Source organism: Natrix helvetica (assembly GCF_964273705.1).
Source record: "Natrix helvetica genome assembly, chromosome: W".
NCBI classification, from domain to species: Eukaryota; Metazoa; Chordata; class Lepidosauria; order Squamata; family Natricidae; genus Natrix; species Natrix helvetica.
The window spans coordinates 82,434,617-82,452,303 of NC_138555.1; the positions used below are offsets into that span (position 1 = coordinate 82,434,617).

At 49.0% G+C, this 17,687-nt stretch overlaps 1 protein-coding gene across 1 annotated transcript in view; it reads right to left on the reverse strand.

Moving 5' to 3' along the window:
• The window catches only part of MYH7 (myosin heavy chain 7), an 80,802-nt gene extending 64,011 nt beyond the window's left edge, over positions 1–16,791 (reverse strand). The window contains exons 1-10 of the mRNA XM_081968902.1: positions 16,737–16,791; positions 14,906–14,953; positions 13,680–13,885; positions 11,376–11,519; positions 10,365–10,521; positions 9,082–9,109; positions 7,589–7,703; positions 5,322–5,414; positions 3,299–3,362; positions 3,061–3,159 (exon numbers count right to left, since the gene is read on the reverse strand). Coding sequence (XP_081825028.1) covers positions 3,061–3,159; positions 3,299–3,362; positions 5,322–5,414; positions 7,589–7,703; positions 9,082–9,109; positions 10,365–10,521; positions 11,376–11,519; positions 13,680–13,877 — 898 coding nt within the window. The 5' untranslated portion in view covers positions 13,878–13,885; positions 14,906–14,953; positions 16,737–16,791. The remainder of the gene's footprint in view (positions 1–3,060; positions 3,160–3,298; positions 3,363–5,321; positions 5,415–7,588; positions 7,704–9,081; positions 9,110–10,364; positions 10,522–11,375; positions 11,520–13,679; positions 13,886–14,905; positions 14,954–16,736) is intronic.
• Positions 16,792–17,687: the final 896 nt, after the last annotated feature.

Sequence of the window (17,687 nt, forward strand, 5' to 3'; positions counted from 1 at the left end):
CCGTCCACGAGGCAATGCCAACGGGCGACACCGAGGAGTAGGGCCTTCTCTGTGATGGGCCCAACCCTCTGGAATGACCTCCCCCCCGACATTAGAACCACTACTGACCTCCGCTCCTTCCGACAGAAACTGAAGACACACCTGTTCCGACTGGCTGGTTTGGCATAATTTACAACGTCTACCCCCTGGCATATACTTTTTACTGGCTTTTAGAGGGATAGTGTATAAATTGTATGATATTTTAAATTTTTATATTGTTTACTTATTAGCTGTACAGTTTTGGCCTATTTTATCCTCCTCCTATGCATACATGTATTTTATTTGGTGTTTTTTAATACGGACTGTACACCGCCCCGAGTCCCTTTCGGGAGAGGGGGCGGTATATAAGTGCTAATAAATGAAAAATGAAATGAAGGTATCTGTGTGGCACTTCCGACGTTTAGCTGGTTTGTCTTTAAACATCTTTGCCAACCGAAAGGCGTGTTTTTTCAAGAGACAATTGGACTGTCCGGTTTTTCTTTCGAAGACCTTTCGCTTCTCATCCAAGAAGCTTCTTCAGCTCTGACTGGATGGCGGGGAATGGTAAGGATCTACTCAGAACCGAAGAAGCTTCTTGGATGAGAAGCGAAAGGTCTTCGAAAGAAAAACCCGAAAGTCCCACTGCTTCTTGGGAGAAGCACCTTTGGCACAACCGTGACCTGGATGACGGAGAATCTCCGTAGACGTTTAGAAGACAGTGTCCAACTCAACAAAACGAAGGCTCATCAACCCAGTCTCAGTGAAGCCTTCCTGACTTCAAAAATGTGTGAAGTCATCGGACTTGTACAAGGTCAGGATAGAAGAGATGTAGTTCATCTGAACCAGTTTGGACAAATTCATCTGATGAATAGAATGGAATGGAATGGAATGGAGTGGAGTGGAACAGAAAAGAACAGAACAGAATAGATAGAATGGAGTGGAGCGGAACAGAAGAGAACAGAAGAGAATAGAATAGATAGAGTGGAGTGGAGTGGAGTGGAGCAGAAGAGAAGAGAAGAGAAGAGAAGAGAAGAGAAGAGAAGAGAAGAGAAGAGAACAGAACAGAACAGAACAGAACAGAACAGAACAGAACAGAATAAATAGAATGGACTGGAACGGAACGGAACAGAAGAGAACAGAATAGATAGAATTGATTGGAGTGGAGCGGAAGAGAAGAGAACAGAATAGATAGAATGGAGTGGACTGAAGAGGAACAAAACAGAACAGAATAGATAGAATGGAGTGGAGCGGAACAGAAGAGAAGAGAATAGATAGAGTGGAGTGGAGTGGAGTGGAGCAGAAGAGAAGAGAAGAGAAGAGAAGAGAAGAGAAGAGAAGAGAAGAGAAGAGAACAGAACAGAACAGAACAGAACAGAACAGAACAGAACAGAACAGAACAGAACAGAATAAATAGAATGGAATGGAAAGGAACAGAAGAGAACAGAAGAGATAGAATTGATTGGAGTGGAGCGGAACAGAAGAGAACAGAAGAGAAGAGAATAGATAGAGTGGAGTGGAGTGGAGCAGAAGAGAAGAGAAGAGAACAGAACAGAACAGAACAAAGAAAATAGAATGGACTGGAACGGAACAGAATGGAACAGAAGAGAACAGAATAGATAGAATTGATTGGAGTGGAGCGGAACAGAAGAGAAGAGAACAGAATAGATAGAATGGAGTGGAGTGGAGCGTAATGGAACGGAATAAAACAGAGGAGAACAGAATAGATAGAACAGAGTGGAGTGGAGTGGAATGTATTGGAATGGAACAGAACAGAATAGATAGAATGGAGTGGAGTGGAGTGGAGTGGAACAGAAGAGAACAGAACATAATAGAATGGAGGGGAGGGGAGCGGAGCGGAGCGGAGCGGAGCAGAATGGAACAGAACAGAACAGAACAGAATAGATAGAACGGAGTGGAGTGGAACAGAACAGAAGAGAACAGAACAGAATAGATAGAATGGAGAGGAGTGAAGTAGAGCGGAATGGAACGGAACAGAACAGAAGAGAACAGAATAGATAGAATGGAGTGGAGTAGAGTGGAACAGAAGAGAACAGAAGAGAACAGAAGAGAACAGAACAGAATAGATAGAATGGAGTGGAGCAGAATGGAATGGAACAGAACAGAAGAGAACAGAATAGATAGAATGGAGTGGAGCGGAATGGAATGGAACAGAACAGAAGAGAACAGAATAGATAGAATGGAGTGGAGCGGAATGGAATGGAACAGAACAGAAGAGAACAGAATAGATAGAATGGAGTGGAGTGGAGCAGAATGGAACAGAACAGAACAGAATAGATAGAACGGAGTGGAGTGGAACAGAAGAGAACAGAACAGAATAGATAGAATGGAGTGGAGTGGAGTAGAGCGGAACGGAACGGAACAGAAGAGAACAGAATAGATAGAATGGAGTGGAGCGGAATGGAACGGAACAGAACAGGATAGAGTGGAGTGGAGTGGAGTGGAATGGAATGAAATGGAATAGAATAGAACAGCTGGAAGGGACCTTGGGGGTCTTCTAGTCCAGCCCCCTGCTCAAGCAGGAGAACCCATACCATTTCAGATAAGTAACTGTCTAGTCTCTTCTTAACACCCTCCATTGATGGAGCAACCACGATTTCTGAAGGCAAGCTATTCCACTGGTTAATTGCCGCCACTGTTAGGAAGTTTCTCCTTAATTCCAGCCTGCTTCCCTCCTTGATTAGTTTCCAACCATTGTTTCATGTCCTGCCCTCTGGTGCTTTGGAGAATAATTTGACCCCCTCTTCTTTGGGGCAGCCCCTCAAGTGCTGGAATCCTGCTATCATCCTCTTCTTTTAATGAGCCTTGCGGGATGGAATCTGGGCAACTGAATGGAGCTGAGTATTTACTGGCCTGACGCCCTTCCCTGTCGCCAATGCGGAGTTTTGTTCAACGGATAAATTCTCCTTGTGCCGAAAAGAGAGAAATATCTGCCTCTACGTAGGATCGAACTCACAGCCTCATCGGTGTGAGGCAAGAGCTCCACCTCTAGACATCTCGGGTTTTTATAAATTCATGGCTCACCCAACAACTCGGGCTTCTTGTTGGACAAGATCTGGTAAAAGATGTGGTAATTCCTCTCCGACTTCAGCTGGAAGATTACTCTGGATTTTTCCAGGAGGTCTAAAGGGAAGATGGGAAAAGGGGGAGAGAGAACGACAAAAGACACCGAGGTGGTGAACTTTTGGGTGGGGGAAAACAATCCCAGAATTTTCCAAGACTCGATGAAAAAACTGGCGCGGTTTGGAAACTCGATACTCACAGGTTTCTATGTCGGCTGACGCCAACTTTCCCGTTGCCCCAAAGTGGATTCGGATGAATTTACCCTGCAGAAGACAAGAGAAACGGACTGAGAGGAGGCAGAAGGGTTTTCCCCCCCCCCCAGAATTTATGTTTTGTTCTCTTACATACCGTTTTAAGTCTACATTCCACATAATTCTTCTTCTTCTTTACGTTTGTCATTCTTATACATTTATTATTTCATTTAATAGGTTATAATATACAGTTTGGGTTGGTTTATTTATCATCCCTTCCGTCTGTTGTAATAACACCTTATTTTCCCTTTCTTTTCCTCCTCCCTCAATTCTCTGCTTTTTTCCTTCCTTCCCCTCCCTTCTTCCCTTCCCTTTCTCCTACTCCTGCTCTTCCTCTTCCCCTTCCTACCCAATTACAACTGTCCCTCTTGGCAAATGTATTATATCTGGTTATTTTAGGGATTTTTTAATTTACTGTATTTGTTTTAGGGGTTTAAATTTATATTTATATTGTACAGTTCTTTTAATTGCATTTTAACCTCCTCCATGTCAACTGTCAACTGTACATATTTAATTTTTATTGTATCCTGTTATATTTTGTATGAACTGTACACCGCCCCGAGTCCCTTTCGGGAGAGGGGGAGGTCTAGAAGCATTAAATATAAATAAATAAATAAATAAATAAATAAATAAATAAATAAATAAATAAATAAATAAATAAATAAATAAATAAATAAATAAATAAATAAATAAATAAATAAATAAATAAATAAATAAATACCCTCTCTCCTTCTCTTCCTCTCCCTTCCTTCTTCCTCCTCCCTTCTTCCCTTCCCTTTCCCCTACTCCTGCTCTTCCTCTTCCCCTTCCTACCCTCTCTCCTTCTCTTCCTCTCCCTTCCTTCCTCCTCTCCTTCTCCTCCCTTCTTCCCTTCCCTTTCTCCTACTCCTGCTTTTCCTCTTCCCCTTCCTACCCTCTCTCCTTCTCTTCCTCTCCCTTCCTTCTTCCTCTCCTCCTCCCTTCTTCCCTTACCTTTCTCCTACTCCTGCTCTTCCTCTTCCCCTTCCTACCCTCTCTCCTTCTCTACCTCTCCCTTCCTTCCTTCCTTCCTCCTCTCCTTCCCCTCCCTTCTTCCCTTCCCTTTCTCCTGCTCCTACTCTTCCTCTTCCCCTTCCTACCCTCTCTCCTTCTCTACCTCTCCCATCCTTCTTCCTCTCCTCCTCCCTTCTTTCCTTCCCTTTCCCCTACTCCTACTCTTCCTCTTCCCCTTCCTACCCTCTCTCCTTCTCTTCCTCTCCCTTCCATCCTCCTCTCCTTACCTCTTTCTTCTTTCCCCCCATCCTCCTTTCCTCCTCTCCTCCTCTCTCTCTTTCTTTTTCTATTGTTCTAGGTGTCTCTTTCAGATCTCAGCTTATGTTTCCTTGGGATGGTATTTCCGCAAACCCAAATATAATTTGGTATCATTTCCTATTCCCTTACCTTTGCTAACCTATCCTAACTATGTTTCCCCCCGCCCCTTTATATCTCGCTCTTGAATATATACTTATATATTTAATATTTTCTTTTTCCCCTTCTCCCTCCCTCTTTTCCATTCAACAGTGCCTCGTCTGGGTTCTATATCTTCTCCCTACTTTCTTTTCTAGCTTCCTTTCTCCAGCCAATCATAAAATCTTCCCCATCTCTCAAAATACGCCGATTCCTCTTTATCCTTTATTTTCATTGTCAGCAGGTAGAAGTTTGCAAAGATTAAGCACGAACGTCTTGTTCCCCAGGACTGCTATTCGCTGACTTTTCCTACCGGTTCGCAAACGTGAGCGTGCGTGCATCCATGCATGCGCTCAGCCTTCGGTCCATGTTTTTTGATCTCGCGCGCGGCTTGCGCGCGGCTTGAAAAACGCATCTAAATAGGACGGCATAGAGCCGCAATTTCCACAATCGTTCGGACGAACTGGTCCGAAGCGGTTGAATATCACCTCTCTTTGGTACTCCAGAGAGGCCGAACCTTCTCCTTCTCCTTCCAGCCCTACTTACAAATCGGGACGAGTTGTCGTTCCTCAAGGTCTTGGCATTGCCGAAAGCCTCCAGAGCTGGATTGGCTTGGATGATTTGATCTTCCAAGGTGCCCTGTAGATAAAGGGTGAGCGGCGGGTTTGGACGTATTAGAAAAGGATATATCAAAATCTTAAATTGGGTGTCTGCAAATTTGCGGCTTGGGAGCCACATGTGGCTCTTTGACTCTCTCTCCTGCGGCTCCCTGCCGACCCAGTCACGCGACTTGCTCTCCGCCCCGAGACATTGGCTCAACACGGCCGTGGCTGATGCCAATCTCACTAACACGAGAGCTGGCGGCAGTGGTGGGTTCCAGATCCCGTCGCAACCGGTATGCTGCGACGGGGCCAGGCGTCTTCGTCGGGCATGCACATGCCACCGCCCTGTGAGACCCAGCGGCTCTGTGGAGATCACACAGGTGCCACAACCTGTGCGCGCATGCGCGATTTGTCCATTTGCATCAACAAGCAGTAAGGAACGCGGGCGGGCCAAAGGAGCCACCGTTCCAGTACGGTGGCCGCTGCTGCCAGCGGCCACCGGTACATCCGTACTTCGCCGTACCACCCAGAACCCACCACTGGCTGGCGGGATGGGAATGGGATCCGGGAGGAGGGTACAATAGAAAGGGAGACAGGCCCCCAGCTGAGGAACAAGCACGAGCTGCAGTGGCAGCTTCCCCGAAGCCTCTCAATAACTCAGTAAATGAAAAAAAAAATAGAATCCCTAAACCCCAATAAGGAATAACAAACACACGTTCCCATATACCAGTGGTGGGCTTCAACATTTTTTAAGAACCTCTTCGGGAGATGTGGCCTGCTTTGTGGGAGTGGCTTGCCAGCCATGTGACTGGGTGGGAGTGGCTTGCCGGCCATGTGACTGAGTGGGAATGGCTTGGCAGTCATGTGACTGGGTGGGCGTGGCCAACTTGCAAAATGTGGTGAAACTCGCTTAACAACGCTCTTGCTTAGTAACCAAAATGTTGGCTCAGAAACTCTGGCATTTGAAGTGTGCAAGTCTTCAAGCTGTCAAGTTACAAGACCCTTGCACCCCTAACCCTTTAGAAACCTCCCCCCAGGGGTATTCAAACTTGACAGCTTTAAGACTTGTGGACTTCAACTCCCAGAACTCCTCCTCCAGTCATGTTGGCTCAGGAACTCTGGCATTGAAGTGTGCAAGTCTTAAAGCTGTCAAGTGACAAGACCCTTGCACCCCTAACCCTTTAGAAAAAAAACTCCAGGGGTGTTCAAAGTTGACAGCTTTAAGACTTGTGGACTTCAACTCCCAGAATTCCTCCTCTCGCTCTTCATCTTGATGATGTGCGGACGGGTGGGGGGAGGGAGCTGGAACCGGTTCTAAACGGCACGATAGATTTGTGGAACCTCTTCTGTAGAAGAGGTTAGAACTGGCAGGAACCCACCCCTGCCATATACCGACATGTATGTAACATTATATTATATGACGTCGGTATGAACACATCGCATATTGCGCTGCCCTGCAAGTCTATTATATTAACACCTAATTGTGGTGTTATGTTGCGTTCAAAAGTTGTGGGAGCTTCATCACCGGAGGCTTTCAAGAAGAGACTGAGCTGCCATCTTGTCAGAAATGGTGTAGGGTCTCCTGCTTGGGCAGGGGGGGCTGGACTAGATGACCCACAAGGTCCCTTCCAACTCTGTTAATCTATCTATCTAAGGTTATCAAGGTTAAGACACATTGAACTGGAGTACAGGTAGTGCCTGAGTACAGGGGATTTGGGGAGTTGAAATCCACCCCCCTCTTGTGATCCGCCGGCGGCCTACGGAGCTGGCCGCAGAGTCGGACAGTGAGGAGGTTGGGGAGGAACATGGGCCAGTCCTCGAGTCTGGGGAAGGCTCGGGTGTGTCGGAGGCAGAGCTGCCAGAAGGCAAGAACAGTTAAGACAAAAGGGGTGACTCAGGAGTAAGGCTTGGAGATGATTGCGAAACTAATTGGCCATTAGGTCTCTGGCAGCGTTTCAAGGGAGATAAAGGCGGGCGCTTATCAGCATTACCCGGAAAGACTTTGGCAGACTTCTGAAGGACTCTTCACAGACTATTCGTGAATCACGATGGGCTGTGAATGACCATAATTCACAGCCGTTTCTATAAAAGAGGGTTTGGGGGACTAAGTGTGTGTGATTTATGTTTTCTCAGGAAGTCTAGGGCAGAACACTCCCCCCCCCACCTTAAAAGTTTCCAAGGTTGAGAAACACTGCCCGATTGGACGCTCACCTTCCCCGTTGCAGCTGCTTGGTCCTTCTTGCTACGGTCCCCAATGGCAGCGATGACCGCAAAATATTGAATGACCCGCTTGGTGTTCACCGTCTTCCCAGCACCGGATTCTCCGCTACCGGATAGGAAAAACAACACTCCTTTCATTACGGCCGGAATTTGATCTGGGCGGTCAATAAGATCACCATTCGGGACCTTCCCTTCCTTGGTGGGGGAGGCCGGATTCACTTAACAACCACACGATCCACTTAACAACCACCGCGAATTTGTTTAACAGCCGTGGCCAACAAGTTGCAGAAGGGGTATCGGCTCAGGTAACAGCTGTCTCGCTCAGGTACGGAAAGTACCCATCGTGGTCGTAAGTCGAGGACTGTCTCTACATAAGCCAAAATTATTCAACGCGGGAGATATCAGAAAGCGAAGCTAGGTCAGATCTGATGGTCACAGCCAGTCCTTGATTTATCACACTTCGTTTAGTGACCATCCGACCGTTTTTCAGACTTATGACCGTCACAGCATCCCCCTAGTCACATGATTTACATTCAGATGTTTGACCATTGACTCATATTTATGACCGTCACAGAGTCCCGGAGTCACGTGACCCCCTTTTGTGACCTTCCGACAAGCAAAGTCCCTGTGGAAGCCAGATTCGCTGAACGACCGTCTTCCTATCTTAACGACCAGAGTGATTCACTTAACAAGCGTGGCACGGAAGGTTATAAAACAAGGCAAAATTTCACTTCATAAAACTGTCTCGCTTAGCAACAGAAATTTTGGGCTCAGTTGTGGTCGTAAGTTGAGGGCTACCCGTAATTGGTTGGGAGACCAATCTAACCCTATCAATCATATATGCTTAATCTATATATATATAAAACAGCTCTCTGTGTGTGTATGTGTGTGTGTGTCCCAGTATAACTCTGGAACGCCTGGAGCAATTCCAACCAAACTTGTTACACAGATGACTTACTCTCTGGAAACAAATACTGTGGAGGTAAGACTCCCCTAACACCTCTCAGGGTTTGGGTTCTGTTAAGATACAGCCTGTTGTGCCTTAAAATGGCTTCTACCGTACTGCATTAAAATGGCTTCTACTGTACAGCTTAGTGAAGTTGCCCTGGTAACGGCTTCACAGTACTCCACTAGGGGGCTCCCTCTGCTAAGGGGGAAAATCGAACATTAGAAATTACATTTGTTCCAGATATTTCCCCCCTATAAATAGAGACCCAGACAACAACGAGTTAACGGCTAGTAGTAAATACCATTATTTGCTATGGTACCATTTTCCAATCCAGATCCTGCAAATGGGAAGGGATCCCAGATCCCTATACAAATGTTATGTCCACATAGCTTCGTGCTAGGTTAAAGACTGAAGTAAACCCACTTTAATTTCGCTGTGAGAAGGACGCACAATCAAAATGGAAAATTAGTCCCATGGGACGGTAAAACAACTAAAGTGGTTTGTGAAGGATCCCAAGGCAGGAGATGGGACTTACGTGATAAGGATGGACTGGTTCTCACGATCTAGAGAAGGGAAAGAAAGAAAAAAGGTTGGAAAAGAAAGGGAGAAAAACAAAGGCAAGGGAGGAGGAGCAGAAGGAGAAGGAGATAGAAAAAGAGGAAGAGAAAAAGGAGAAGAGAGAACAAGAGGAAGAGAAGGAAGGGAAGAGGAGAAGGAGACAGACAAGGAAGGAGGAGGAGAAAATAGAGGAAGGGAAGAAGAAGATTGACAAGGAAGAAGGGGAGGAAGGGAAGAAGGATGAAGGGAAAGAGGAAAGGCAGACAGACAAGGAAAAAGAGAAGGAAAAAGAGAAAATAAATGAGGAAGGGAAGAAGAAGATATTCAGAGGAAGAAGAGGAAGAGGAGAAGAGAGACAAGAAGGAAGAGGAAAGGAAGAGGAGAAAGAGACAGACAAGGAGGAAGAGAAGGAGAGAGAAAGAAAATAGATAAAAAGGGAAGAAGAAGAAGAAGAAGAAGAAGAAGAAGAAGAAGAAGAAGAAGAAGAAGAAGAAGAAGAAGAAGAAGAAGAATGACTAGGAAGAAGGAGAGGAAGTGAAGAAGGAGACAGACAAGAAGGGAGAAAAAGGAGAAAATAGACGAGGAGGGAGGGAAGAAGAAGGAGACAAAAGACGTGGAGGAAGAGGAGGAAAAGAAGAAGGAAAGGTAGATAAAGAGAAAGAGGAGAAAAAGGAAAAGATTGACAAGGAGAAAGAGCAAGAAGAGACGGGGGAGAAGCTAGAAGGGAGGAAGCACAAATAGGAAGAGGAGGCATAAAAGAAGATAAAGAGGAAGAGGGGAAAGAGAAGGTAGGCAAGGAGGAAGAACAAGACGAGAAAGAGAAGTTAGAGAAGAGGAAGAGAAGAAAGAAAAAAGAGGAAGAAAAAGAGGAGGGATAAAAGACAGAGAAGAAGGAAGAGGAATAGAAGGAAGAGTAGGAGAAGATAGACAAGGGAGGAGGAAAGAAAGAAAAAGATAAACAAGGAGGAAAAGAAGGAGAAGATAGACAAGGAGGAAGAAGAGAAGAAGATGACAGACAAGGAAGAGGAGAAAAAAGGAGAAGATAAACAAGGGGAAAGAGAGACAGAGAAGAAGGAGGAGGAGATAGACGAGGAAAAGAAGAAGGAAAAGATAGACGAGGAAGAGGAGGAAAAGGAGGAGAAGAAGATGGACAAGGAGGAAGAGGAACATTTGACTTCCTGAAACCTTCATTCTTCTCTGATGACAACCAGGTCCCTCCTTCTGACTCCCTGGTCCTCCTTTACCTGTCAGTTCCTTTACCTGTCAACATGTACTGATAGGCATTGTCGGAGATGGAGAAGATATGAGGAGGAGCTTCACTCCGCTTCTTCCCTCGATAAGCGCCCACCACTTCCGCGTTGTAGACGGGCAACCACTTGTAGGGGTTGACCGTCACACAGAAGAGCCCCGAGTAGGTCTAGAGAAGAAGAGAAGGAAGCAAAGTGGACGTCTGGAGGTCCTCCTGGACTATGGAAGAACCTCCAGGCTTAACATCTCCAAGCACGGGGAGAGGACAATTGATTTCTTCCTCAGATGAAAGCCCACCTTCTCTCTGGAGAAGTGCTCCTCATCCTTGGGAAATGTAAGACCATGGACTTCAACGCCCAGAATTCCCTGACTAATCATAGTTAGAAGTTGAGGCCCATCTGCATTGCTGCGGTAACCGGGATGGCTTCCGAACACACCCGTGTTTTGCTCGTGTTTTGCCACATGTGCTTTGCTCATCACCCCCAGATCCCTGCAGGGTAGGAAGAAGGGCCACCTCGCAAAGTGTTGTAGCCTGTCAGCTGCCGGCCCCTCCAGCAACCGAATCAGAGGAGGCGGAGGCGGCATGGGAGCTCCGAGGGGGAAGAGGGAGTGGAGCCGGCGGAGAGAAAGAGAGACAGAGGCGGAGCCTGGGCCGTCCATCAGCCCCCAGATGGAGAGTCAACAGCCCCCAGGTCTGGAAGTGGCTGATGAGGAAGAGGAGGAACAGCTGGGTCCATTGCCTGATGCGCAGAAGGCAGAGGAGAGGAGAGCAATGGAAATCTATGGGCCGGTCCTCGGGACGAAAGAACCACCGCTGCTAGCTAGGGGGCAGAGGCGAATAGATGTGGCAGACAACTATTCATTTTCTGGCCTGACGGACCTGTTAGCCTGCGAGAGACACGTTTTGCCCGGGCTGCTGGCGCTCCTAATGAAAGGAACCTTTTGAGTTCTCGTCGGAGGGTTTGTTGTGTTTAGGGAGCTGGGTCAGAACACAAAGTCATCCCTCCCCGTTCCTTGACTTACGTAGATCATCCAGGCGGCGTAGCGGTCCTTCAGGTTGTAGAGCACGGCGGGTTCGTGCAGAAAAGTCAGCATGGCCATGTCCTCGATCTTGTCGAATTTGGGCGGGTTCTGCTGCATGATTTGGTCTTCTTTGACCGTCACCGTCTGTCAACGACAAGGAATCGGATCTTGAGGTCGGACAGGGCTCGCCGCGAGAACGGGACTCCCTTTTCACAACCCTACCTTGACTCGTGACGCTACTCTTTGAGACACAAAAGTTGGTGGGGTGACTTTGGGCCAATCACCAGGAGATGGGGAGTTCTAGTCCCACCTCAAGCATGGAAACTGACTGGGTGACTTTGGGCCAATCACCAGGAGACAGGGACTTCTAGTCCTGCCTTAAGCATGAAAGACAACTTGGTGACTTTGGGCCAATCACCAGGAGATGGGGAGTTCTAGTCCCATCTCAGGCATGAAAACTGACTGGGTGACTTTGGACCAATCACCAGGAGATGGGAAGTTCTAGTCTGTCCTTAAACATGAAAGTGACTGGGTGACTTGGGGCCCATCACCAGGAGATGGGGAGTTCTAGTCCTGCCTCAGGCATGAAAGCTGACTGGATGACTTTGGGCCAATCACCAGGAGACAGGGACTTCTAGTCCTGCCTTAAGCATGAAAGACAACTTGGTGACTTTGGGCCAATCACCAGGAGATGGGGAGTTCTAGTCCCATCTCAGGCATGAAAACTGACTGGGTGACTTTGGACCAATCACCAGGAGATGGGAAGTTCTAGTCTGTCCTTAAACATGAAAGTGACTGGGTGACTTGGGGCCAATCACTAGGAGATGGGGAGTTCTAGTCCTGCCTCAGGCATGAAAGCTGACTGGGTGACTTTGGGCCAATCACCAGGAGATGGGGAGTTCTAGTCCCGTCTTAGGCATGAAAGGAGCTGGGTGCCTGGACCAATCATCAGGAGATGGTGAGTTCTAGTTCAGCCTTAGGCCTGAAAGCCGGCTGGATGACTGGGCCAATCACCAGGAGACGGTGAATTCTAGTCCTGTTTTAGGCATGAAAGTGACTGGGTGACTTTAGGCCAGTCACCAGCAGACGGGGAGTTCTAGTCCTGCTTTAAGCATGAAAGACAACTGGGTGACTTTGGGCCAATCACCAGGAGACGGGGACTTCTAGTCCTGCCTTAAGCATGAAAGACAACTGGGTGACTTTAGGCCAATCGCCAGGAGATGGAGAGTTCTAGTTCTCTCTGCAGCCACGCGAGCTGTCACCCCAGCTCAGGTGTATCGCAGATGGACGCATGCCTCCCGCTGGCCAGCTGTTTTTTGGGTTCCAAGCACATGTGCGGGGGGGGGTTGCATGCAGGCACGGGACAAGCGGTTGCGCGTGCAAGCACGGGGGAAAGGGTCAGGTGTCCCCCCCCCCCGCAGCCCATTTGGATCCCAGGAGACTGCAAGGAGGCCTACTAGGCCCAAAATGGGGCACCAGGCAGGGGGGAGCGTGCATGCATGGGTGAGAATGGGGGGAGCATGCACACATGCAAGGGGGGGTTGGAGCATGGGAAGTTTGCCCGCACATGTGCAGGGAGGTGGGGGAGCACGGAGGGGTCACAAGTGCATGCGTGGGGGCGGGGGAGAATAGGGAGGGTCACACATACATGTGCAGGGGATCGGACGTGAATGCACAGGGGGCGGGACATGGGGGTGTCACGCGGACATTGCATTTGGGCGCAGGCATGTGTGTGCTTTTGTGCACACGACGACAAAAAAGTTAGCCATCACTGGTATAAGGTCTCCTGCTTCAGCAGGGAATTGGACTAGGGCAAGGCTCAGCAAACTGCGGCTCTGGAGCCGCACATGGGCTCTTTCCTCCCTCTGCTGCGGCTCCGTCACCGATCGACGCCACAATTTTGAGAGGAGCTTCCGGTGGGAAGGGTGGTGGAGAGAAGCGCAGTGCGCCAGGAGAAGACTCTATGGCAAGGGGAGGGTTTTCCAGTTGTCTCCACAATTGATAGGGCTTTTGGTTAGGACAGGTAGAGGAAAAAGGATGCCGCGCTAGGAGGAGACTCTATGGTGGGGGAACTGAACTTCCGGTCAGCAGCTCCAGAATTGAACGGGGGGCTTCCGGTTAGGAACTTTGTGGCTTCCGGTGTTTTCTTTTCTGTGGGAAACGGGTCCAAATGGCTCTTGGAGTGCTTGCGTTTGCCAACCCCTGGACTAGGGGACTTCAAAGGCCCCTTCCTACTCTGAAGATCTGGCTAGGAATGATCACCCTTGGTCCAGAAAGTAATCCGGCAGGACGAGATTCACCTACCTTGCCTTTTTCCGTTTCCGCGGTGACTTTGCCACCTTCTTTGGAAATGATCTTGGCCTTCACGAATTCCTCCTTGTCGTCCGGCACAAAGACGTCCTTCTTCAAGTCGAACGGCCGTGTCTGAGTTTCGATGCGAAGCTTTTCCGACATGCGCAGGAACGGGGCGGCGGCCCCGAAATCAGACGTCTCGATTTCCATGGCGGGAGCTGCGGAGAAAAAAAAACACAGTTTAATGGAAGCTATGGGCCGTGATGCTCTCGCAGTGGGCAGGCAGTATGATTCGCACCTGCCAGACTTGGGGAAAGTTTGAACGAGTTTGGTGCCTCCCTGAGCTGGATGGTTGTCTTGAGGACATTTCATGACCCAATTAGGTAACATCATCACTGCTCGGAGGAGGAGAGGAGGGGGAGGGAGGGAGGGGAAGGAGGAGGACTGTGGAGTCCTTGGTGCTCTCTGAACTTGGTAGTGTTCTTGCAGATGTTTCATGACCCAACTAGGTAACATCATCAGTGCTCAAAGGAGGAGGAGGAGGAAGTGGAGGAGGAAGTGGAGGAGGAGGAGGAGGGGAAGGAGAGAGGAGGAGGAGGAGGACTATGGGATCCTTGGTGCTGTCTGAGCTTGGTAGTTTTCTTGGAGACGTTTCATGACCCAACTAGGTAACATCGTCAGTTCTCGGAGGAGGAGGAAGTGGAGGAGGAGGAGGAGGGGAGGGAGGGAAGGGAAGGAGGAGGACTGTGGGGTCCTTGGTGCTGTCTGAACTTGGTAGTTTTCTTGGAGACGTTTCATGACCCAACTAGGTAACATCATCAGTGCTCAGAGGAGGAGGAGGAGGAGGACTGAATGGTGCTCTCTTAGTTTGGTGGTTTTCTTGCGGACATTTCACAACCCTAGTAGGTCACATCATCAGGACTATGAACGCTTAAGAGAGGCAATCTGCAACCTGTCGTTCCCAAGAGGGCCACCAGAGGGCACCCTGAGCTAGGCCAGCTTTTGAATAGCTGCTGCTTCCTCCCCCACAGCTGTACAACCCTGGAACTGCAGCTCATTTCATCCCTCTCCTTCCAATGCAAATCGGCTGCCCCCTGCTGGCTGTTTGCAGAATGGCACGCCCGAAGAAAGCAGCTTTAGGCAGGGCTGGCAGCCTGAACAGCTGCGACTGGAGTGTGAATAGGAATACTAGGAATAGCTCGTTCTCGGGGTCAGAAATAGCTACTCCTGATAGTTACCCTTTGTTTTCAGAGGATTTCACAAGAGACGAACGGTGGGTTGGACTCCTGTTGTGGAAAAAGGACGTGTGTTAGTACAATATACACCACCCCATCTTTTCTCCAGCCCCCCCCCCCCCCCAGATATCACTTCATCCAGGGCGATTCCGATAAATATTTACGGAGGAAAAAAAATATCGGGTAGAGAGACTCTGCAAAGTATAGATTTTCATTGTATTTTATGAAAGATTGATTCTGGGGTATATTTTCCACCGTGTAGGAAAGAACTCAGCACAACCTCAAAATCTGGTGGTTGTTTTTTTTTTACTTTCAGTCGGACACGCGGAGCACGGCAGCCGTATGTTCCTGAGGCGGCGAGGATTACAAAGACCATGTTTCTCAGCCAGTGATGGGAGTTGTAGTCCCAACCATTTTGAGAGCAAAAGAAGGGGGGGATCTCGGGAGTGCATATTTCGGACGATTTTATCAAAGAGATGAGGAAGGGAGGGAGAGAGGGAGGAAGGAAGGAAGGAAGGAAAAGGAAAGGAGGGAGGGAGGAAGAAAAGAAAGAGAAAGAAAGAAAGAAAGAAAGAAAGAAAGAAAGAAAGAAAGGGGAAGGAGAGAGGGAGGGAGGAAGCAAAGAAGGGAGGAAGGAAGGAAGGAAGGAAAAGGAAAGGAGGGAGGAAGAAAAGAAAGAGAAAGAAAGAAAGAAAGAAAGAAAGAAAGAAAGGGGAAGGAGAGAGGGAGGGAGGAAGCAAAGAAGGGAGGAAGGAAAGAAGGAAGGAAAAGGAAAGAACGGAGGGAGAGAGAGGGAGTAAAAGAAAGAAAGAAAGAAAGAAAGAAAGGGGAAGGAGGGAGGGATGAAGGAAGCGAAGAAGGAAGGAAAGAAGGAAGGAAAAGGAAAGAAGGGAGGAAGGAGGGTGTAAAGGAAATAAAGAAAGAAAGAAAAGGGAAGGAGGGAGGGAGGTATGAAGGAAAGGAGGGAGGGAGGAAAGGAAGGAAAAGGAAGGGAGGAAAAGAAAGAAAAGGGAAGAGAAGGAGGAAGGGAGGAAAGAAGGAAGGGAGGAAGGGGAAAGAAGGGGGGAGAGAAAGAAAGGAAGATAAATAAGGACGGAAGGAAGGAAGGAAGGAAGGAAGGAAGGAAGGGGAAGGAGAGATGGAGGAAAGGAGGGAGGGAGGGATGGAAAAGAAAGGAAGGAAGGAAGGAAGGAGAAGGAAGAAAAGGAAGGAAGGAAGAATGTGAGTGAAGAAGGCAGAGAAGGAAGGAAGGAAAGGAAGGAAGGAAAGAGATTGCAATAAGAAAAAGGAAAAGGGAAAAGGGAAAAGGAAAGGACATTTCTGAATTAAAAACTAGACAAGGGGTAAAAATGTAGAATATTCCTGGCCCCAAAATGAGACTCTTTCAAGAGAGAAAAATTCCCTCTTTGCAGATGGTGCAATGCTAACTCATCCTTCCCCTGCTGAGCTGAACTACACCTCCCATGTTCCCCAGCCGGGTGGGTGGGGAGAAAGCTTCAGCAGGAGACAGGACGGATGCCACCGGCTTACACATGGCAACATCGCCCACAGCAGCAGGTGCCAGAGATGCCCGGCGGGCTTGCCTCTCTATCACCAGCTCATCCCCTACGACCCCTCCCTCCCCTTTGCCCCCCTCAAATCCAGAAAGGGGGGGTGGGATGCAGCTAGACCTCGCATTGCCCTCCCCCCCCCATTCCCACAACCCCAGAAACATCCGGGTTTATCATTTCCGAACGCCCAAAAACCCTCATCTTTCCCCTGAAGCGCATGGGGGAATTCCCTAACTTGAGAGGTGGGAGGCTGGAAGATTGCGACGGGATGGGGAGAGTCTTACCTGATACCAGCACGGAAGGGGTGGGGTAGTAAGCAGGGTGGCCGGCCAGGCCCCTGTTATAAATCCCCGATTCCCCCCGCCCCCTCCTCTTGGCCGGCCTCATATGGGCAGGCAGACCCATCTCGCCCCCCCCCTCTCCCCACATCTCTAGCCTGGCCCCAAACAATGGACTTGTCATCATTGTTGGAGGATGAAGAGTAGGAACAGGTTCAGCGAGGGAGCAGGGGGGAGAAAGAGAGACTTCGAAATATCTTGGAACAACAGGGCTGAGATTCCAGAGGGAGGGGGAGAAGGCAGAGCAGGGGGTCCCGGGGAAGGGGGGAGGGCAAGCTATGGGGAGGGAATTTGGGCAATGGCTACACCCCACCACCACATCGGCTTGTGGACTTCTCTTCGGAATCCTTCCCCTTGCATGCCATCCTCGCTGCCCGATTGTCGCTGCAATCCGTCTGAAGCGAAAGAGTTCGCGACATCGCGGGGACCGAATTGGGACTGCGACGCTCCCGATGGCCACTAGAGGGCTGCAGACGGGGCTTTCGACCGCCCTCTCGTGGCCCCGAGGAGCATTGCAGCCTCGTTGTCCATAAAGGTAAAAGGTGCGTCGTTTGTGCTCCTGGTTCCTGACTCTAGGGGACGGTGCTCATCCCCGTTTCAAAGCCGAAGAGCCGGCACTGTCCGAAGATGCCTCCGTTGGTCATGTGGCCGGCGTGACTCAACGCCGAAGGCGCACGGAGCGCTGTTCCCTTCCCAACAAAGGGGGTTCCTGTTTTTCTACTTGCAATTTTACATACTTTCGAACTGCTAGGTTGGCAGAAGCTGGGACAAGAAATGGGAGCTCACTCCGTTACGCAGCACTGGGGATTCGAACCGCCGAACTGCCGAGCTTTCTGATCAACAAGCTCAGTGCCTTAGCCACTGAGCCACCATGTCCCTTTAGCGTACATCTTCCTC